Below are 23066 nucleotides of genomic sequence, written 5' to 3'. Positions count from 1 at the left end.
TTATGGCAAGAGGATCGTACAGATTTATACAGAGTGCTATATTTTAAAAGACCAAATCTACTGAATTGTGAAGTTTGAGCATATAACTGAAACAGTTATAGTTAATGTGATATAAGAAGAATTAGTCACTATAGCATGACTATAAAATAAGTTCCTTATTCTCCAAGTCGAGTAACGGACATCGGTCAAGTTGGACACGTCGATGAGCATCTATTGGCCATGTGTTGGCGGCCTCTTCAGAACTTTCCGCCGCTTCCAACATCCCCTGCAACCGCCTAAGCATGTTGAGCCGAGTGTGTCGGAAGATTATCCACACTGATTGGTTGTTCAGTTTAAGCGATTGAGCAAATGGGAAGAGAAATGGCTGTGAGGATAACAAACAAAAGGCAAAAGTCAACAGAACTATAGCCCATTTCGGTATTATATCAACCTCTTACTAATGTTAAAAATCAAAGTGTAGACTAAATTACACCATCCACTTTATGGAACCATCCATGCAGAATCTTGGCAAGAGCCTCAGAAAGTCAAATACCGACAAAGTGTTTTTGATTTGAAATAGAATAATGCAATAATTAATCAGACCACTCATGTAGCAAGGACCTAGCATTATCAAAGCGCTTAATACTTTTCTAGGCTACTTGTATATTTGAATTTATGAGAGAGCAATATGAAGGATATCAAAGCAGGTGGAGGTGAATATGGTGTTGATATGGATGTTTAAAAGGAGGTCCATGAAGCCAAGTGCCCACTCAAATGAAATAGCCACAGATATAAATATTTAATTGTAGCCTGAAGCAAGTGAGTGATGAACACAAAGCAGATCTCCCTGTCCAATATTTGTCTGTGTTACAGTAAGCAGATGCAATGTTATAACAATAATACAAATAGCCAAATTACTAGTGCATGTCTTTTTTTTATCACCACAATCTTGTTGCTTATGTTGATCCCACCTGATCTTTTTCAGAGGCTGGGAGGAGCATTTTTCCCACAAAACTTTAAAAGGAAATCTTCGTAAATCCAGTGAGACATAGTCTACTGTTGCTATCAAGTCTCCTTTTATTTGCCAGTTGTTCCTTTAAATGCTAATGCTGTGGAAAGAGAGACACAGCTTGCAGACATAAACGCCACATCAACTGCAGAGTAAATCTGGCCCATGGGTCTCTTATTGATTCTTCGGAACGGGTAAGAAAATAGAAATAGGATTGGAGATTCCAGGCAGTGCTTCAGGTGTGTCTGTACCATCGCACTCACTCTCTCTGGCTGGTGGGACTTCATGCTCCATTTCTAGTGTGTGCTTGTCCTTAACCTTCCCATTTCCCTCTCTTAACCTGCTCTCCACCCACTCCTCCCTGTCTCCATCCAACTGTTGCCCAGAAACTATTTTCCTCCCCTAACGTGTAATTATCTCATCCCTCACCTTTTTCTTCCACCCTCTCTGACCTCCAATTCAGATCAAGTGTTTAATGCATACTCCTTACAGTACATGTCTTTATAGAGAGACAGAGAACAAGGGCGGAGGAGTTCTCCTGCAAGGTTGTAATCATATGTTTTGTAATTGATGTGTTCGCCAATAGGCTCTCTGATGCTGGTTAACAGCAGCACGAACCAGCAGGCTGTTAGCAACCCTTTTTCTGCTAATCACAGCTGTAAAGCAGTATCCCTGCTCTGGTTGAACGTCCAACGAGGCAGTCTTATTGTATGAGAAGTGATCTTAGGAGTCCAGGCTGAAAAATCATCTTAACCACTGTTTTTCTTCCCTCTATGAAGCAGAAGCATCCATGGAAAATGCTTCTCTTTGAGATGATGCTGGAAATGTCAGTTCAAGTCCTTATGATTCACTTGACATGGCTGAGAAAAAAACAACTTTCTGTTGAGTTTATAACATGTGAGAAACGTCTTTTGACCTTGGTTTGTAAACACACGAAGAAGGAAAGTCCTGGCATTGAAAGCTGCAGTGAACCTCCTTCACTGTATAAAGGGCTGTGGTTAGGGTTGGGTACCGAGAACCGGTTCCGGTTCGGAACCGGTTCCAACATTTCGATTCCAACGGCATCATTTAGAAATGTGAATTTCGGTTCCGCTTTTCGATTCCTGAGGAAATGTTTCTCGCCGCTCTCCGTAGCCTACTGCATGATTGCAGCGGGGCGGGTAATGTAGCGTTGTATCTACATTTCCTACAGTGTAACCTGAGACCAGGGCCGGCCCGTCGCACTGGCGTTATAGATGTTCGCCTAGGGCGCCAGATCTGTGGAGGCGCTGCGCTGACAGCTCTGGGAGAAAGAAAAAAAATGTTTTGACCATTGGTGCTCATCCTAATTTTCGGCCTTGATGTAACAACATTCATAATTAAGTAAATGTAACACCCTTTTCATCCCGGTTACACTTTTCATTTGCCCTGTACGATGGGCGCTGCAAGTGATGAAAATGGGGGATGTTGGCTTATCTGGCAACCGCAGCTCACAGCCAAAGTGCGAGTGAGCTAGGGAGAAAGGGAGGGCGCTGTTGTTATTAGCATCTGGTGCTTGCTGCTCTAACGGAAGAAAAATATGTTTCTACAATGATGTGGAGGGAGAGTCCTCTCCAGTCAGACTGAGAGGCTGATAACTTCTGCTCAGTGAGGTAAAGGACTCTTGAGTGTTTAGATAGTTCACTTTAGTCTAAGTTATCTCAGTGGGTCTCAAACGGTTTGATCACAATTTATGTAAACACATATTTCCAAGTCACTCTTTTATAATTATTGGGATAAAACAGGTTTGAAATCATTCCAATGTATACTATAGGACAGTAAACCAGACATATCGTTTTAAACTGGAGAGATACAAAAATATGCATAAATAAATAAAAATAAAATAAGATATGAATGAACAACACAAATAAAATGCGTTACATGTAGGCTATGTGTTATTTAATTATTAAAATGTAAACCAATCTTTTTCATATGGGTGTTTAGAGTTGTACCCCCTAGATCTAGTCTCTAGTAATTCTGCGTGTGCACCAGATTGAAGCATTTTACTTCAAAATGTTCAAACATTTCTTCCCGGTATGCCTGAGAAGGCAGAAATGTTTGTTTTTCTCAACAAGAACTGTTTTTAAAAGTTGGACTGTTGCACTGTTGTAGCTTCAGTGGTTCGCAGGTTAAAGTTACATAGCAGTGAATATAAACAGACTGATTAATGTGAATATTACTTTAAAAACTAACCTGTGTAAAAGTTTCTCGAATAAATGTAATTTTTTTGGTGGAAGAAGCATGTATAATTTTTTTACCCTGCCCCTCAAAGAATCGGAATCGAGAACCGTTAAGAACCGGAATCGAAAAGTAGAATCGGAATCGTGGAAATTCAAACGATACCCAACCCTAGCTGTGGTGGAAACAAATAATCTATTTCACATTAAAATATTTATTTCCAAGATAGACGTATTACAGTTGAAGTCTGTAATACTTAATCATTTGCATGGCCTTGTTTTTTTTTACAAGTGTTAAATACATTCTGAAAGATACTGGCTGCATTTGAATGAATGAATATTACCATTCATTTAAAGTTAGTCAATTACTCTAAGAAATGCTTACACGTCGTTGTGTGTGTCTGTTTTCTATTTATGTGCAAACTGTGTTCAGTGTATGTACAGTACATAAGTCATTTGTTAATATCTTAATGTCTTTTAATGTTTTAAAGGGCACCTATTGTGCAAAATCAATTTTCTCATGTCTTTTATACATAAACATGTGTGCCTTTGTTTTTTAAAGAGATTCTGAAAGTTTCAGGAAAAAAGATTCTCTCTCTTTTTGTCCTGATCCATTTATATAAAAACCAGTCTGAAAATGAGCTGATCAGATTTTGGCCACTTTATGATGTCATAAGTATTTTTTTTTTCTTGTGTACCCATTAGCCAATCAGCAACCAAGGTAACCCCCCCCCCCCCCCCGCCCCACCTTATCACCTGGATCTCCTCATAGACAACACCATTGTGTTCTTTGTAACCAAATGTCTCTCAGAGGGGCGTGGGGAGGGGCTCCTTATTTTCATCTAAAGTAACAGACAGAGAATCAGCACTTTTGAAACAGGGTTGAAACAGAGGGGATTATGGGTAATGCTGCAATGATCTGTTTGGTGTTTCGAGCCAAACATTTCAGAGACATGTTTTGTATATATCTGAGACCTGTAATATATTGATGAAAAACAGTATAATAGGGGACCTTTAATGTTGAATGTACTGTATGATTCTTATCTTCTGCAGGATGGACTCCAGAACAAATCTTCTTACGGGGACAATAAAGTATATTGTATTGTCCCCTAAATTATGCTTCACTTTAAGCATTAACATAACTTAAAAGGGACAGTTTAGTAAAGAATCTAGTTATGTCTCTTTGTCCGGAGTCGTCAGAAATAAAAAACAAAATCACAATTTCTACTGTTTGCTTTTTACATATCTGATCTATTGCCATACAGATACAAATAGCAAGAGAAGGATTTTTTTTAATAAATGTCTTTGTATAGGTACAGTAGATCAAATGTAACCTATAATTGGTATTTGAAGAAATTCTGAACTAATCCTGCCTGCATTTCAATTATTGCACATTTCAACATAAATCCAAATGAATAAATGTCTCTTAGAAATGCTTATACAGTATTTATTGAGCCACATATCTGTACACAACTAACTTTGATTAATGAGGCTCAAGGTGAGAGGGAGAGTAAAGGACATTGGTGGGAACAAGTTGAGGAGGAGGAGGAGGAGGAGGAGGAGGAGGAGGAGGAGGAGGAGGAGGAGGAGGAGGACGAGGAGGACATATGAAGGGTGAAGAGGAGGAGAACAGGACACTTTGTGCAGATTCAAGGAAAATATATACTTGAGGGAGAAAATGGTGAGTGACAGTAAAGATGGGGGAAAATTTGAAGGACAAAGTAGAGTAGAGAGAATCATAGAGTGCAGAAAAATACATGTTCTGAGGTGAAGGAAAAGAAAAAGTTTAGTTTAGTTTTTTTTTTCTTTTTTCGAGCGTGTAAAACCAAAGAAAATACAAATGAAACAAAAGATGATACAGACATGATACAGTACTATACAAATGAATGCAATAACAAAACGAAATATTTAATTAATAATTGAATAATCTGTAGTATCATTGTCTGATATCAATAAACAACAAAACTTTAGCTAATTACACGTCCGAAAAAAAAAACATTACTTGAAGGATAGAAAAGCTATGGTGTAGCAATATAACAGAATAACAACAATTAGATACGATGTTACGTACAAACCTTTTAGGAATGATACATCTGAAACATCAAATTACTGGAAAGAATGTAACACTTTGTTCCGTTTTAAAATTAATATTATTTTCACTTTTTAATGCTGATGCACGCTCTTAAAAACTCACTCCAATAATTAAAATGAATACTTCCAAATAGAGTTATTGAAGTTATTTGGTATAAAACACTAGATGTGTCCAGGTTTGGGGAGTAAAGGATTACATGTAACAGGATTACGTAATCAGGATACAAAAAAAATAGGTTAAAAAAAGAAAGAAGATGTTTCCTGTTGCGTTTCTTGAAAACTGGGGGATTACTAGAAGGAATAACATGTTACTAAAAACCTAAAAAGAGGATATAGTGTTTGTTGTAAAAGGATCAAAGGTTACATTACATCGTCTTAGTGTATGTAATACACTTAAGTAAAAAACATCTTATTGTTATTTTTTTCTTTCTTTTATGTATTGGCATTGCATCTGATATTGAGGTAATCCAAATGTAACAGAAGCAATCAGGTTACCTTACTTTTATATATTTGGATGGGTTACTGATCAATTTTTTTTACATGTAAGTAACTAACAATTGTAACAGAATACATTTAGTTTTCATATCACAATATATAGTGCAGAAGCCTATATATTGCTATATTGTTTTTTTCACAGCCCAACTCAAGATTTGTTTGCAGCATAAGTAGTGCTGCGTACCTGGACTCACATTCAGGTTCAGGTCCGGACTCAAGTCCTGTAAGGTTTCAGCGTTAGAGTCTGTGAGCTTATTGTTTTGTGTTTATTCTGGTGGCCTTGCAGTTTTATTTTGATGTTGACTCTGTCCTCTCCTTTCAGGTGTCATCACTTCCTGTGGTGGTGTGTCACTTGTCAGCTTGATAGTGATCTCCTGTTCTGGATTGTTTGCACCTGTGCCTCATTAACTGTTGTGTATATGTAGCCCTGTTTCCTGTTGTCTTTTGTCGGTTCGTCTTGTCTCAACACTAAGTCCATGTCTGTATTTCCTCGTGCAACTTTGAGCAACCTAGTCGAACCTAGTGAACTTTTGAGTGTCCTAGTAGATCCTAGATACCTTTTACTTTGAGAAGTCTTTTTTATATTAAAAGATAATTCTGAAGTCAAGAAAGAATCGTGCATCTGAGTTCTTGTGAATCCACCGTGTCAGAACGAACCGACCAAACAAGATGGACTCAGCCGATTCCACCGTGGTAAAGACGGCTTTGCAGGCGCAAGGAACACGCCTGCATCACCATGAGGAGCAGCTGACAACAATGAATCAGGGGGTTCAGGACTTAAATGCCCGTCAGCAAGATTTCCAGTCAACAGTGACAACAGAAATAAATCACCTGGCGGAAAAGATGCGTGACATACTTACGCACCTCGAGGCACGTCCTGCTGTTCCTGCGGCAGAGTTTTCCGGTCCAGCGGAGGTCGGGTTTGCTGAGATCTCCGTTCAAATACCCATGCCATCGTCTTCACTCCGCCTCGCTTCACCGGAGAAGTTCTCCGGGGATTCTGGAAACTGTCGTCCATTCCTGATACAGTGCGATCTCCATTTCAAACATCAGCCCGCAGCATTTCCCACAGATCAAGCTAAGGTAGCTTTTATAGTATCTCACTTGACGGGAAGAGCGGGAGCCTGGGCAACAGCTGAATGGGCCCGAGACTCGCCTGTTTGCCAGTCGTTAAGGTTATTCATGGATTCTATGAAAAACATTTTTGACCAGACAGCACCCGGGAGAGAGTCAGCGAGAGCCCTGGTGAACATCAAACAACGGCAGAGGAGAGTGGCGGATTACGCGATCGAATTCCGGACCCTGGCAGCAGAGAGTGGATGGAACTCAGCGGCTCTTTTTGATGCGTTTCTGCATGGATTAGCGGATCCCATAAAGGATCAGTTAGCTCCATTAGAGTTGCCTGTAGAATTGGACTCGCTCATCGCCATGGCTATCCGGGTGGACCAACGTCTAGCAGAGAGACGTCGGGAGAAAACAGCTTTCACTCCACTGTTCGGACGGGAGTTACAGAGGGAACACTACGGTTGGCGGAGTAATACCCGGACTTCGTCTCCAGAGCGACCAGCGCCCCCTAGCGCCGCGGAGGAACAGATGCAGCTCGGAAGAGCCAAACTCACTCCGGAGGAACGTCAGCGCCGCCTACGGGAGCGGCTGTGTTTCTACTGCGGCCAGCAGGGTCATGTTCTGGCAGCCTGTCGGGCAAAAGATCAGGCTCATCAGCGGGAAGAGGGACGCTGGTGAGCCGAGTGACTTCTTTCAACCCTTCCTCGAGAAGACTGACTCAGGTACAAATGAAACTGAATGATAAAACTGTGACTCAGGATGCATTAATTGATTCTGGGGCTGATGAGAGCTTGTTAGACTGGGAGCTGGCTAAAGAGTTGAACTTAAACATTGTCCTTTTAGATCAGCCATTAGAGGCTAGCGCGTTGGATGGCCGCCTGTTATGTACAGTTACTCATCGCACAGAACCCATAGAAATTGTCATAGATCAGGAGCACCGTGAGCATATTAGCTTTCATTTATTCAACTCAGCTCAACAGCCTCTCATTTTGGGTTACCCGTGGCTTGTTAAACATAACCCTCACATGGACTGGCTTACAGGAAAGGTTAAGGGGTGGGGGAGTGAGTGCTCTCGTTCATGTTTAGCCTCTCATACAGTTTTGAGTGGACCGCCCAGATCTGGGAACTTTAAACTGGCGTCAGATAGGGACAGTGTCACTTCTTCTAAACATTCTGACTTTCCTGACTTATCCAAAGTGCCAGAGTGTTACCTTGACATTAAGGAGGTGTTTAACAAGACACGAGCTACTTCCTTGCCTCCCCATAGACCGTATGATTGCCCCATAGACCTTCTCTCGGGCTCTACTATCCCCAAAGGACGGTTGTATTCTCTCTCTGGTCCTGAAAGGGAGGCCATGGAAGAGTATATCGGATCATCACTCAAAGCTGGCTTGATTCGGCCATCATCATCCCCAGCAGCAGCAGGTTTCTTTTTTGTAGGGAAAAAGGACGGTTCATTAAGGCCCTGTATTCATTACAGTCCACTTAATCAGATCACAGTTAAGAACAGATATCCCCTTCCACTCATCTCTACGGCATTCGATCTGTTACAGGGAGCCAAGATATTCACCAAGCTTGACTTAAGGAATGCGTATCATCTTGTGCGCATCCGGGAGGGGGATGAGTGGAAAACGGGTTTCAATACACCTACGGGACATTATGAATATTTGGTAATGCCTTTTGGACTTTGCAATGCACCTGCTGTTTTCCAAGCCCTCATTAATGATGTGTTACGAGATTTCCTGAATGTTTTCTGTTTTGTGTATCTCGATGATATTCTCATCTTTTCTCCAGATGAGAAAACTCATGTTAACCATGTGCACCTTGTTCTTCAGAGACTCCTGGCTAACCATTTGTTTGTAAAGGCCGAAAAATGCGAGTTTCATGTGAACTCTGTGGCATTTTTGGGCTTTGTGATTTCCCCTAACAAGGTGGAAATGGACCCAGCTAAGGTCAGTGACGTGGCTAATTGGCCCACGCCAGACTCTAGAAAGAAAGTTCAGCAATTCCTGGGGTTTGCTAACTTTTACAGATGGTTCATACGCAATTTCAGTGCTATTGCCTCTCCTCTCCATGCCCTTACCTCTCCCCATGTTCAGTTTGTGTGGAATCCACAGGCAGAGAAATCTTTCCTGGAACTGAAGAGGAGGTTCACCACAGCTCCCATCCTGACGGTACCTGATCGCCACCGACAGTTTGTGGTGGAAGTGGATGCCTCCAACGACGGCGTTGGAGCTATACTGTCTCAGAGGTCAGCGGGGGACAACAAGCTTCATCCATGTGCATATCTCTCCCGTAAGCTATCTTCGGCTGAGAGGAATTACGACGTGGGAAATCGGGAACTGTTGGCGGTGAAGATTGCTTTGGAGGAGTGGCGGCACTGGTTGGAGGGAGCGGAGCAGGATTTCCTGGTCTGGACGGATCATAAAAACCTGCAGTACATCAGGAAGGTCAAACGTCTGAACTCTAGGCAGGCCAGATGGGCTTTGTTCTTTAACAGATTTAGGTTCACTCTGTCATATCGACCTGGTTCGCAGAATGGAAAGCCTGATGCACTCTCCAGGATGTTTGATCCTGAGCCAGTCCCCAAGAGTCCAGATCCCATTCTGCGGCCAGACCGAGTGATAGGGAGGGTGACCTGGCCCATTGAAGCCAAGGTCAAACAGGCAAACGTTGGAAATCCTGTCCCAAGAGGGTGTCCTCAGAATCGCTTGTTTGTGCCGGAGCAACTTCGATCTCAAGTTGTTCATTGGGCCCATACGTCTGTACTTACCTGTCATCCTGGAAACAAAAGGACCCTGTTCATGGTGAGACACAGATTCTGGTGGCCGGGGATGTGGAAGGATGTTGCAGAATATGTGGCGGCATGTCCTGTGTGCGCCAGGAACAAAACTTCTCGGCAAGCTGCGGCAGGTCTTCTCCAACCTCTGCCCATTCCCAACAGACCATGGTCTCACATTGCGTTGGATTTTGTGACGGGATTACCAACATCGGCAGGTAATACCACCATACTCACTGTGATTGATCGTTTTTCTAAAATGGCACACTTTGTCGCCATGCCCAAGTTACCTAATGCCAAAGAAACAGCAGAGGCCATGTTGTCCCATGTGTTCAGGATCCATGGTTTCCCCAGTGATGTCGTTTCAGACCGAGGCCCTCAGTTCGTGTCACGATTTTGGAAGGAGTTTTGTCACCTAATCCAAGCCACTGTTAGTCTGACCTCCGGATACCACCCATAGTCGAATGGACAAGCGGAGAGGATGAATCAGGATTTGGAGACCTGTTTGAGATGTCTAGCGTCCGAGAAACCTACCACCTGGAGTAAGAATCTGATTTGGGTGGAGTATGCGCACAACACTTTACCCACATCAGCCACTGGTATCTCCCCGTTTCAATGTGTCCATGGGTACCAACCTCCATTGTTTCCGGAGCTCGAGAAGGAGGTCACCGTACCATCAGCCCATGCTCTGGTTCGCCGCTGCCGTCGGGTCTGGGCGGGAGTTCGCCATATGTTGCAGAGGAGTGCCGTTCGCATGAAGGTATTGGCCGACCGGAAACGACGTCCAGCCCCCAAGTACCAGGTCGGACAACGAGTGTGGCTATCTACCAAGGATCTTCCTCTCCATGTCGCCTCCAGGAAGCTGGCTCCCCGGTTCGTTGGTCCTTTTCCCATAGCCAAAGTGATTAACCCTGTTGCTGTCCGTTTATGTCTTCCAAAGTCCATCAAGGTCCACCCCACGTTTCATGTCAGCAAGTTGAAACCAGTCAAAGAGAGCAGACTGGTCCCCGCCTCCACGCCCCCTCCACCTCCCCGGATTGTCGACGGGGGTCAAGTATACACTGTGGACAAAATACTGTCTGAAAGGAAGAGGGGCAGAGGTAGACAGTTCCTGGTCGACTGGGTAGGGTACGGATTAGAGGAGAGGTGCTGGATCCCAGGCAGCTTCATTGTGGACAAGACCCTTATATCGGACTTCGATAGAGAACAGTCTCAGGCTTCAGGGACGTCTGGAGCCGTCCGTAAGAGGGGGGGTACTGTAAGGTTTCAGCGTTAGAGTCTGTGAGCTTATTGTTTTGTGTTTATTCTGGTGGCCTTGCAGTTTTATTTTGATGTTGACTCTGTCCTCTCCTTTCAGGTGTCATCACTTCCTGTGGTGGTGTGTCACTTGTCAGCTTGATAGTGATCTCCTGTTCTGGATTGTTTGCACCTGTGCCTCATTAACTGTTGTGTATATGTAGCCCTGTTTCCTGTTGTCTTTTGTCGGTTCGTCTTGTCTCAACACTAAGTCCATGTCTGTATTTCCTCGTGCAACTTTGAGCAACCTAGTCGAACCTAGTGAACTTTTGAGTGTCCTAGTAGATCCTAGATACCTTTTACTTTGAGAAGTCTTTTTTATATTAAAAGATAATTCTGAAGTCAAGAAAGAATCGTGCATCTGAGTTCTTGTGAATCCACCGTGTCAAGTCCAGAGGTTCAGGTTCAGGTCCGGACTTATAAGTCCGGACCTGAACCCATGGCTTGTGTCAAGTTGTGTGAGTAACTTATTGTGAGCTAATTATCAATTGAAAATGAACAATAATCAACTCAAATTCAAACTCGTCAGGTTTATTGCGCTCCCTTCCAACTTGTGTCTACATTTCTCTACAAAGTACAAATGTAAAAAAACACTTTTTGCCACTTAGTCTACAAATGACTTATGACAGCAACTACAGTGAACTACAACAAAGTTCAAACATTTATTTCATTTACCAAACTAAAGTAACCAAACAGTCCCTGAGCAGTCAGAGTGTACTGTACTGTCTGTACACCATGTATTTTCTACAACTCTACATGTGTACATTATACAGTACATACCAGGGTTTCCGTTAGCCGGTAATTACCGGTTTTTAGCTGGTAACATTTATAAAAAACCGGTAAATTCAAAACCTGACGGTCAAAATGTCTGGTAATAATTAGGGAGGCTCCGATCGATCGGCCGCCGGTCATTATCGGCCGATATTCACTCTAGTTTGATCGGTGCTCTCTATAAAGGCCGATCAGGAGAGCTGGATCTGATCGATATGGACATAAACGCAAATGAAGTGTAACCGGAGCGAGAGAGAGATCAGATCAGCTGCTGAGTCTGACCGAGACACGCAGCTCTGCAGGATCACCTGAAGCCCCGCCCTCTGTTTAGCGAGCTGCATGAGAAACTGACGGGCTGTCAGGAGAGAGAGAGGGAGGGAGATTTCTCCGGTGTTATTATTCAAAGTTGATGTAAACTTCTGAATAATGTACGTTATCTACTACAAGTAGTTTGTTTGAATGTAATAATTATGTTGTTTGTTGTTTGTGGAATCATTTATTGAAAAATGAATCTGAATTTTTCGATCTGTTACGATTATAAACTGAAGCAATATAAAAATGAGCCCGTGAACTGAGTTTTAAACTGAAGCATATCTGCTCATAGTCCGGTAATTACCTGCTAACGGAAACTCTGCTACACAACTATAATTATTATTGAAATATGACCGGTAAGTTTCAAATTAGTCCGGTAAAATAAATTCTGCCCGGACATTTGAAAAAAATCCTAGCGGAAACCCTGGTACATACTACATACATAGTGATGTACATACATACTGTTAGAAATTAAAATCAATGTTGATATGGCGTAATTTTGAATTAAATACACTATTTAATTTAAATCAGTTTTATTCTGAAAAAACCGGAAGTTCACACTATTAACTTAATACTTTTATTCTGAAAATTATTCACTTCCGGTTAGCATTAGCATGTGGCGAAATGCTACGTTTTCAAACGGCGAATCGAAGGTGAAATGACATGTGATGTTGTACACTGAGCACACTGGGATTAGCACTCATTTATTGACGCTGAATAACGTTCATCAGGGAATGTTTAAATAACCACAGACACCAGAATATACGTAAGTGCTAGTTTTTTTGCGAGTCCAAGTACCGGTCCCCGACGTTCCGGTTTTAACCGGACTTGAACCGAAACTTTTTACAAGTCCAGTACCGGTTCGGCTGGCCGGTACGCAGCACTAAGCATAAGGGTTAACAGTAATGTGAATACACAATATAGCACTATATGTATACAATTGGGCTATTATTGTAAGGTATTCATATTTGTTCGCTTTTTCAGGCAATGCCCCATTATTAAGTCAGATATACTGGCACAAGAAATCTGATGTGGTAATTACAACTTGGATGTTAACATAACAATTATTCACAAGTCAAAAACTGTCATTTGCGGTAACATCAGGAGTAAAACCACCAGACTCAGGGACAGTTCTATCTTACACAGGCTCCGCCCTCTACTAAACTCTATGGGTACTACTCTCCTCAATGATCCCCAAGCGTTCACACACTGAAGTTGTATAAACGTAGCTGACCAATCAGGGTGAGCCTACCTGAATGCGCACGCAGGCACACACTCGGCTGCTCACTGCCTTCTCTGGAGGAACTCTTCAGCCAACGTTGCCTCAACAGAGCAGGCAAAATAATTGCAGACTCTTCACACCCTGGACACTTCCTGTTTGCTCTTCTGCCCTCCGGTAGACGCTACAGGTCAATTCAATCAAGGACAAACCGACTGAAAAACTGTTTCTACCCCAGAGCCATACGAGAACTGAACACCGTCAAACGCTGAACTGAACAGTTACAACTTCCAACTGCACTACTTTTTAATAGTTGTATTAACTTATGAACTGATCGACATCAGAGATGCAAAATATCATCCCTGTGTTGTTTTTTTATATTGTAAACTGTATTTAAATAATGTGCGGGGATGTATGGATGTGTGAGTATGTTTAATGTGTATATGTTTATATAGATAATATATTTATTCGTTGTATGTGGAAAGGCACTGCGAGGATTGCTTTTTTTTCGTTGTACCTGGTGCGTTGACAATAAAGGAATTCTATTCTATTCTATTCTAGTATATAAGGCGACTACGCCTCCTGACTGTCATCCTTTTCTTCAGCGAGCAGGACAACACCTGACAGAGAAAAGTAAAACGTTTGAAAGAAGAAGAAAGAAGTTATCATACCTTCATGGAGTCGCCGCTTCTAGAGACCCGGGCCTGTCCTTCGTGCCCTGGCTTAATAGTGGGCGCCGATCCCCACCACTTCTGCTTCGAGTGTTTCGTGGGACCAGGATATGGCCGAGGCGTTGCCATTCACGTTCGCCGTACCAGCGGGGCGGATGGCTCTATTTGCCGGGGAGGAGGATGACGAGGACTTCTCCTTGGCGGGCACTTCCGGGTCCGGCGTCCTTGGAAGTCCACCACCCAGGTCTGTCCGCCAGGACTTCCCCCTGGTGATGACTATGGCGGCGGAGCGTGTAGGGCTACCGCTCCCCCCACCACTGCCACCAAAACCGGTGAGCCGCCTCCGCCAGGGGTTCTGCGGCCCGGTCCGCCCAGCGCAGCCAGCCTTCATTTTGCCCCCGTTGCCAGATATCTGCCAGATATCTCACCCCCCTTGATGAGAGCCTGGCAGCCCATCTGCTCCCACAGGCAGCAGGCACGGGCGGAGAACTTCTGCCCCGCTGCCGCGTGACAGGGCGGCTGCAAATAACACGGTGTATTGGGCGTCTCGCTGATTGCTCTTCCGCAAGATGCCCCCACCTCACCGGATCAGAGCGATTATATGGCCGCAGCATCGGCCAAATTAATATCCTAGTCCACGGTGTGGCCGCCGCTGCTTGCCGTGTGATGTCCCTGGCCACAGTGGGATCACGCCACGTGGCACTTTCCAAAAAAAGACCGTGATGATCTCCTGGGAGTCCCCGTGTCTACGGAAGGGCTCTTTGGATCGTTTTCCTTGGTCAAGTGGATGAGGAGAAGTCGCAGCTTGGTCGTATGCTGCTTCTTGCTCATCCTCAGAGGACAGAACACTGTCCCACACTCGCCGCCCCGCTGTAACTCCAGTAAAGGAAGCAGCAGGTGGGCGCGCGCACGTGAATGGAATAAACCACATTAAGTGCTGTCAAAGTGCTGTCAAAGCACTGTGCAGGTTCAAAGACGCTATAGCCGGCGTGTTGTTATCAGAAAACACACCTCGCCTGGTATAATAGCTCCAATTAATGCATTTCACCGTTAATGTGAAACACAGCGTTAATATGAAGGCGTGAGGGTGGCCACGGTGCGTTCAAGGACCTCCGCAGAAAATCAATGTCGGTTCCCCATAAGCCAATATTCCTTTCATGGAAGGTTTGGCGGAGGAGAGGGCCACAACACACAGGAAGTATTTGCGGTTTGCCTTCCAGAGGATAGCCTACGAGTACAACAGACTACCGTTCGCCTACTCCCTGTCCCCACGCACGTTCAGCAAATGTGTGGCCACAGCGCTTCAGCCGCTTCGTGGCCATAGCATGAGGGTTTTATTTTATCTCAATGACCATCTCCAGGGAATGGGCAGATGTTCCACACAGCCCAATTGATCTTACACCTAACCAAGTTGGGGGTTTACGGTCAATTGGAAGAAGAGCAGTCCCATACCAACCGTTAGCCAACCGCTTATGGCGCGGTTTTTGCAGGGGGTCAGGAGACAGCGCCCAGTGGTGCATGTCTCCACCTCGCAATGGGATCTGCCGTTGGTGCTCAAGGCTCTGCTCACAGAACCATTTGAGCCTCTGGAGCTCTCCTCCCTGAAGGCCCTATCATGGAAAACAGCTTTGCTGCTTGCCTTAACTTTGGCCAAGAGAGTGTGCGAGCTGACCGCTCTGTCGGTGCACACGATTTGCCTTTTGATTCGGGGTGACCGAAGCGGCGCGACACTCAGACCGAACCCCTCCTTTGTTCCCAAGAACCTAAGGAGTTTGTTCAGGTCGAGGGCTTTACAGTTAGACGGCTTTAGTCTTCCACCCCATATTGGGGACAGGGAGGCTAAATTGCAATGTAAACATGTTTATTTCTGCTGTAAAGTTGGGCATTTTAACATGGGAGTCTATGGAAAGTGCTCCCTTCTGCAGACTGCTCCTACTGGCCACTAGATGAACTGCAGTTTGAGGCACTTCCTTATTGGCCTCCCGGCTCTGCCCCTGAGTTTGCCGCTTGCAGTAGAGGCACTAAATACTAACATTTCCCAAACCAGTTTATTCATTTGGGTTATATTTATTGGAATGGTTACGTTAAAGAAGTATCAAACACATTTAGTTAAATACATTAAATACTAGGGGTGTAACGGTATTACACCCCTAACATATTCGTCCCGTACCATCACGGTTCGGACGTCACGGTTCGGACGTCACGGTTCGGCACATGCAGTCACACGACGAATACGCCCCATTTTTTTTACGAGTGGGAAAAAAGTCTGTCATTCAGGGCAGTATCCATTACACTATATAATCCAGGGGGCGGTATTGCGCCTAAAATCTGTTTGCCAGCCGCCCCTTAAACAACAAATGAAGAACAAGAAGAAACACAACAACAAAACGAACAAAATACAAGAAGAAGAAAAGTTAGTATGGTGAGTTCAGATAACACACAGGAGCTAGAACCCACCTGCTTCTTTTAAATCAGCTGTGTGGGAACATTTCGGCTTCCCTGTGGACTACAATAACGATGGAGTGCGAGTGGTTGAACGGACGAGGACGGTGTGTCGGCGTTGTTCGACTGCGGTGCGGTATGCTAATGGTAACACACGCCAAACATGCTAAATCATATCAGAAGGCATCACCCAGATTTGCCAATCACCAGAGCCCGGCAAAAGACAAAAGCTGTTCAACAGCTGATCCCCACTGTTTTTAAGAAGCCAATAGACATGAAAGCCGAATAAATAACGGAAGCTATTGGCATATATATTTCAACGGCTATGCGCTCTAGAAACAATTTCTTATTATTTATGATGTAATATTTTCAAGACATTCTTTTTAGTTTTACAGCTTATTGAAAATGTTTGTTTGACATCAGCCATTATAGATAATCTGGGCATCTGAGTGTGTGTGGTACTGTTTGTGGTTTGTTTTTTACAGTTAATTATTCAAAATGTTAGAGTTCCTTATTTTTAAACTGAAACTTGCACTACCGTTCAAAAATAATAACAAACCCGGAATTATGCATTTGGGACTTTTTTGTTGCTTTTTCTTGTTGTACCGAACCCGTACCGAACCGTGACCCCCAAACCGAGGTACGAACCGAACCATGACTTCTGTGAACCGTTACTCCCTTATTAAATACACAATACATCTCTCTTTCTGTCTTGAGGGAAATTGGTGAAATGATTTCTATAAATGAGGGTCTATGAAAGTGATCTGATCCCCAGAGAGTGTGTGTATCCACGTAGAAAGGATATGCCTTTGTGTGTGTGTGTGTGTGTGTGTGTGTGTGTGTGTGTGTGTGTGTGTGTGTGTGTGTGTGTGTGTGTGTGTGTGTGTGTGTGTGTGTGTGTGTGTGTGTGTGTGTGTGTGTGTGGGTGTTTGTTACCTGCTGCGTGTTGTTGGAGGGGAGAGGGTTGGACACCATTGGTCCAAAGATGTCCAGGTCCTTGTTGATTGGTGAAGCACCACCCGAGCCATTCCCACCACCCTCTGGAGGATCTGACAGGGATAGAAACAGATTAATAATCTGTTCCCAAGAAGCTCACCATCGACTGTAAACCTGTTTTTTTACTGGTGATGAGGTACTATACAGTACATTCAACCACATTTAGAACATTAATCCAACATTAACAGACTTTGTTGCAATCAAAACAATATGACTTGTACTGAACCATTAGATATATTAATGGGACATAAATAAAGACAGAAACCCAGTAAAAGTGAAGACACTGACAATCTGACCTCTACATGCCTATGGAATTAAGCATTTCTTAATTTTCAATTACTATGCTTGTTAATTGGAGCATCCTCAAGACAATTATGATGATTGAACTCCTTCACTACCGACCTTTACCCGGGAAATGAATTCATTTCAGCTTTTAATTTGCCCTTGAAAAAAAATGGTGTTTAATTACAAATATATTTGATACTGTGTCACAGAGCTGGTTTATTTTTGGGTGCTTTAATTAAATGTAAGCTTGGGGAGTCTGATATTCTACAACTCTAAAAAGGCACAATTAGGTAAAACAACAGGCATTTTGAGATGAAAGTTGTAGCACAGAGAGCCCAGGCCAGGTGTAATTAATAATAAATGGGGCGAAGCCTGCGAGCAACTCAACTCGAGCACCAATAATACATTAACACGTGACGCACCTCGTCCCTCTTACAACAAACCAACACATTCTCCTAAACATGCCGCTCTATTTAAGCTGCCAGGTCTTTCTGCCTCTGCCTCGCTATGCTGCTGCTGCTGCTGCTGTGTTCACTTGCTATTGCTATGTTCATGTTCCTGCTGCTGTGTTTCATGTTGCTGCTGCTCGCCTGCCCCCCCCCCCCCCCCCCCCAGCTTCCACCTGTAGGCTCGGGGGATAGTTATCTAGTCATCACTCAATGTTCTTTGTAAATCTGTGGAGTGATGAGGCCCGAGCTAAGACGCCAAACTCAAACTATATGCTGCTTCTAATACACATATTAAGAAACATGTGAGTTGTCTGACTGAATAACTAATGTCTACTTTCCATGTAGGTGTGCCAGTTCCAGGGCCCTGCTGCGCATCGCGACCCACTGACATGGATTCCTGGTGCACAAAATGTAATGCAGCTACCACCATTATTTGTATCTGTTCCATATTTTATTTATTTTTTGTAGGTCTATTGTCTCTGCTGGCTCACTTCCATTGTTTACTCAAACCAAACAAATGATTAATATCATTATTAACAACTTTCCATGTTGCCATTCTTACATACCAACATTCTTGCTATAGAGAAAGAAATTGTGTTAAATGTCTCAAGTGACCATGGATGGACCATAGAAAATATGACCAGTGATATAATGTCATGTCAAATGTACCTGAAGTTCTGATACCATAGCCATTTTACAATTAAATATTATATTATAGGAATTTGTTGATTTAACTGATTGCCATATTAACTATCTTTTGTATTAGAAGACCTGAATATACATCACTTTTAAAAGTCAATAAATACTTTGTAGCTTTTATTTTCCTTTTCAAAGATGAGAAGACCAATCAAAATCCCTCTGAAAACCTAGCTTAGAGTGACGACTGGAAGAAGAGAGACAAAGCTATCTGCAGTCAGCTACTTATCAGCAATGTAAGAGCCTTATTGTTACCTTAGAAGACGAAGACTAGTGTCCTTACTGCTGGGTGTGTTGTCTTTTTCCAAACACATAGGTTAAATAAAGGTAGCGCTGATCTTAGTATGCAGTTTAAACTATAGCATCATTTAGTACAGCATCTTGTTAAATCCTGTTACCTTGTTAAAAGCGGCAGCATGGTCAGTCGCCCTATGTATCAAACTATGACCCTCCACCTGACCCTGTAGCATCAGTTATGTGCGTGCAGTGCTGCCCCTGGTGGCAGTAGTTATAGAGTGGTGCAGTGATGATGTCTTTCTGTAGGCCAACCCTGAAGTCTAAACGCCAGCGGGATTTCTTTCCAATGGATTTTAGAATATTTAAGAAAACAAATGTGTGGCAAACACACATTAATGAGTCTTACACTTTTTGTCCAGCAGGATAATCTCCACATATTAACACCACCTTTATTTTAGTTGAAGCATAAATGCAATCGCCAGAAGTAAAAAGCTAATGTGCAATAAACGGCAAATTGATAATTGTATGACTTCATGTCAACACAGCTGAGCTAAAGGCAGACTCTTCTCATTTCGTACAATCATTTCCCTCACACACATGTCAGCTTCAGGAGTTGGGGTTATTTATTTTACGTTACATTCCATTGAGCTGCCACTTTTATCCAAAACCACTGGTTTAGTCTCATTGCTAACAACGTGTGGAAGTGTATCATACTACCCTGCACATAAAACAATTGACACGAGAGAAGCCAACATTCCCTGACAATGCCTCCCTGTATGGATGGAGGTTGGGAGTGCCAGAGAGAGACGCCTCACCATGGTGCATGCGAGGACACCCCCAGCACATCATGTACAGTCACCACACAGAGAGAGAAAAGGAGTGTGACGGAGAGGCAGAAGGGGGAAGGAGAGAGAGTGTGTGAAAGGGAAGAAAGAGTGAATGGGGTGTGTGGCTAAGAGCCAGCGAGCAGCAGAGGTCATTTATATAACCACAGCGATGAAACATCCATAATTTAGCCCGTTTAAAGTGTGAACAAGACTGAGCACCATAAGAGGGACGGCATAGTAAAAGGAAAGGCATTTAGTGCTAGAAGGCTGGGAGGACAATTTGACATCCTTTTTAAAACCATTACATTTTCATCTTACTTCTACACTTATTAGAACCAGTTTTCAAAGAATGAATTGGAAAGGAGCTTCTTCATCCCGCCATCAAATCCTGAGGCACATTTCTGAATTTGGCCAGTTTAAATACATGAGTTAACTTGACCTTAAAGTCCTTTATGACCTTGGCTTTTACTTTGAAAATGCATTTGTAAATTGCTGCTAGAAGATCAAAGCCTGGTATGATCATGCATATTAGAGGTTAACAAGAATTACAGGTGTAAGTCAAAGACTCCTTCAAAGAGAAGGAGGAAAAAAGGGTTCCATGTGCATTGAATACCCTTCTATTCTCAATGCCCCCCTCTTCAACAAAAACTCATTCACCCATTGCCATGGAAATGAGCCACAGGGAGAAAAGAGCCCATCATTATCATCACTACCATTTTGGGCAATGAGCCCACCGTCCTTTATTACGGGGATATAGCTGTTTCCTTAGAGCACTCTCAACTTCACCATGGAAACCCTTACAGTCCAGGGTAGGGGGTGTTTTATAATCACCCCCACCCCCTTTGCCTACACACACATCCATTTAGCAGTGGGAGGCTGTCACATTAAGGCCACTGCACAAGGGGTACATCTTGACCTTTTTAACTGCATGTGTATATATGTTTTAATACATGTGAGAATGATCTCCCAATCATTGAAATGGTAGAACATGTTTTAATAGTTTCTATAGTGATGTTGCTGCTGCCATACTTCTCAGAGTTGAAGAATGATTTCATCAAAATGCACAACAAATACAAAACAACAGACACAAATATTCAACATTTGCTTTGGTAACAACACGTTTGGTAATAGAGACAGGAGGAACTGCCATGAGACCCAGTCTCTAATTACATTATATGACGTTACATAACATGACATAATATTGCACACTTCATGTTTGTTTAAGGTTTTTTGAAGCGTAAATGGAATCGGCAGAAGTAAAAAGCTGATGTCAGGCCATAAACATCACAGTCACCTGACTTCTTGTCACCACCGCTAAGCTAAAGGGGGACTCGTGTTCTGCATGATGACATTAAGTAGTCTCATTTTGCCTCTTGGAAGCAACCATTGTTTTTAAGACACATACTGTAGAAGCTTCGGGCATTTACGAGTGGGCCAGAGGTGGGACTAAGTCATTGTTTTGCAAGTCCGAGTCAAGTCTCAAGTCTTTGCGCTCAAGTCCGAGTCAAGTCTCAAGTCTTTGCGCTCAAGTCCGAGTCAAGTCTCAAGTCTTTGCGCTGAAGTCCGAGTCAAGTCTCAAGTCTTTGCGCTCAAGTCCGAGTCAAGTCTCAAGTCTTTGCGCTCAAGTCCAAGTCAAGTCTCAAGTCTTTGCGCTCAAGTCCGAGTCAAGTCTCAAGTCTTTGCGCTCAAGTCCGAGTCAAGTCTCAAGTCTTTGCGCTCAAGTCCGAGTCAAGTCTCAAGTCTTTGCGCTCAAGTCCAAGTCAAGTCTCAAGTCTTTGCGCTCAAGTCCGAGTCAAGTCTCAAGTCTTTGCGCTCAAGTCCAAGTCAAGTCTCAAGTCTTTGCGCTCAAGTCCGAGTCAAGTCTCAAGTCTTTGCGCTCAAGTCCAAGTCAAGTCTCAAGTCAGGATGGGCAAGTTCAAGTCAAGTCCAAGTCCTAAACTTTGACAAAACGAGTCTTAAACAAGTCCTTATGTACTTTTCACCAAATGTAATGACATCGATCAACAGAATACTACTTAATAATCAAACTGCTCTTTATTAGTCACATTCATAATTTAATAATCCATTTTCTCTCTGCTGGTAAAGAAACGTGTTTTCTTCTAATTTAAGAGGGATCAGTAAGGTAAGGCTACCGTGACGGTTTGATTCTGAAGGAGTTTAATGGATAAGATCCCTGATGTTGAGGTGACCAGAATGTTTATTTCCGCTGTGCAACATGTTATAAGGGACCCACTATCTATCTTTATGCCAGGGATAATGTGCAGCGAGGCGGTCTCTATAAAGAACACCTGCATCTAGATCCCTCTGCAGGTGGTACTTTAACTATATTTTGATGCTAACACTTTTGTACTTTTACTTGAGTAGCATTTTGAATGCAGGACTTTTTATTGTAACCGAGTATTCTTAAACTCTGGTACTTTTACTCAAGTACAAGATCTGAACTTCTCCCACCTCTGGCAATAAATCCTGAGTGGTTACCAAAAAAAAAAAACCCTGCTCTGAAGGTTATTTTCATTTTACAAATCCAGCACTCAGCTTTGCTTTCTCCAATATCATTGAAAAGCAGCCAGATGCTGCTTCTTTTTTCGGTTTTCACATTTCTTGACTTTTTCCGACGCGCTTGCATTTAAAGAGCCTGTGACACGGTTTTCCCCCATCATCCAAACCCATCAATTTGAGTACATATTGTCCCCTTGAAAACCGTTACTGAACTGATTTTGGATATTTGTACTTTGATAACCATTAATCTGCCTTCAATGTTGACAATTTTCTGGATCTTCTCGCGGATTCTTGAAGTCCCGCCAAATGATGGGTGACGTCATTGCGGGCACAGCGCTCCAGCTGCACCGTCCAGGATCCCAGCATCTGCATGTAAACCTTTATATATATACAGTCAGATGTAAACGCACGACGGCGCACACAGCAGCAAGCTCAGACAGCGATGACAGGTTAATGTTGAACGTGTCTGAGAGCTCATGAGGCTGAAGGATCGGTTTATGTTGTATCTGTTAGAAGTTTAAGAATGAGGTGCGTCAATATGGGCGATCATATGGTCATGTAGCCAGTGGTGGAATGGGACTAAAAATCATCCCGGGACTCTCGACCGGCCCACTTCGGTACCGCTAGTAAATTGTCAACGGGGGGAGTGGGGGATGTCAGGGGCGGCAGGTGCTGTATATAGTAAATGTAAATATGTAAATATTTGTGTCACTGCATCCTGGTAAAATACAAATATAATGTATAATGTCTGTG

General features: G+C 43.2%; 1 protein-coding gene across 1 annotated transcript in view; it reads right to left on the bottom strand.

Moving 5' to 3' along the window:
- The window catches only part of LOC117460179 (stromal membrane-associated protein 1-like), a 175684-nt gene that overhangs the window by 24462 nt on the left and 128156 nt on the right, over window positions 1-23066 (bottom strand). The window contains exon 9 of the mRNA XM_034101451.1: window positions 17261-17373. Coding sequence (XP_033957342.1) covers window positions 17261-17373 — 113 coding nt within the window. The remainder of the gene's footprint in view (window positions 1-17260; window positions 17374-23066) is intronic.

Source organism: Pseudochaenichthys georgianus, chromosome 15, assembly GCF_902827115.2.
Source record: "Pseudochaenichthys georgianus chromosome 15, fPseGeo1.2, whole genome shotgun sequence".
NCBI lineage: Eukaryota > Metazoa > Chordata > Actinopteri > Perciformes > Channichthyidae > Pseudochaenichthys > Pseudochaenichthys georgianus.
Note: the sequence above shows the minus strand (reverse complement) of the source record. Positions and strands in the feature narration are given on the sequence as shown.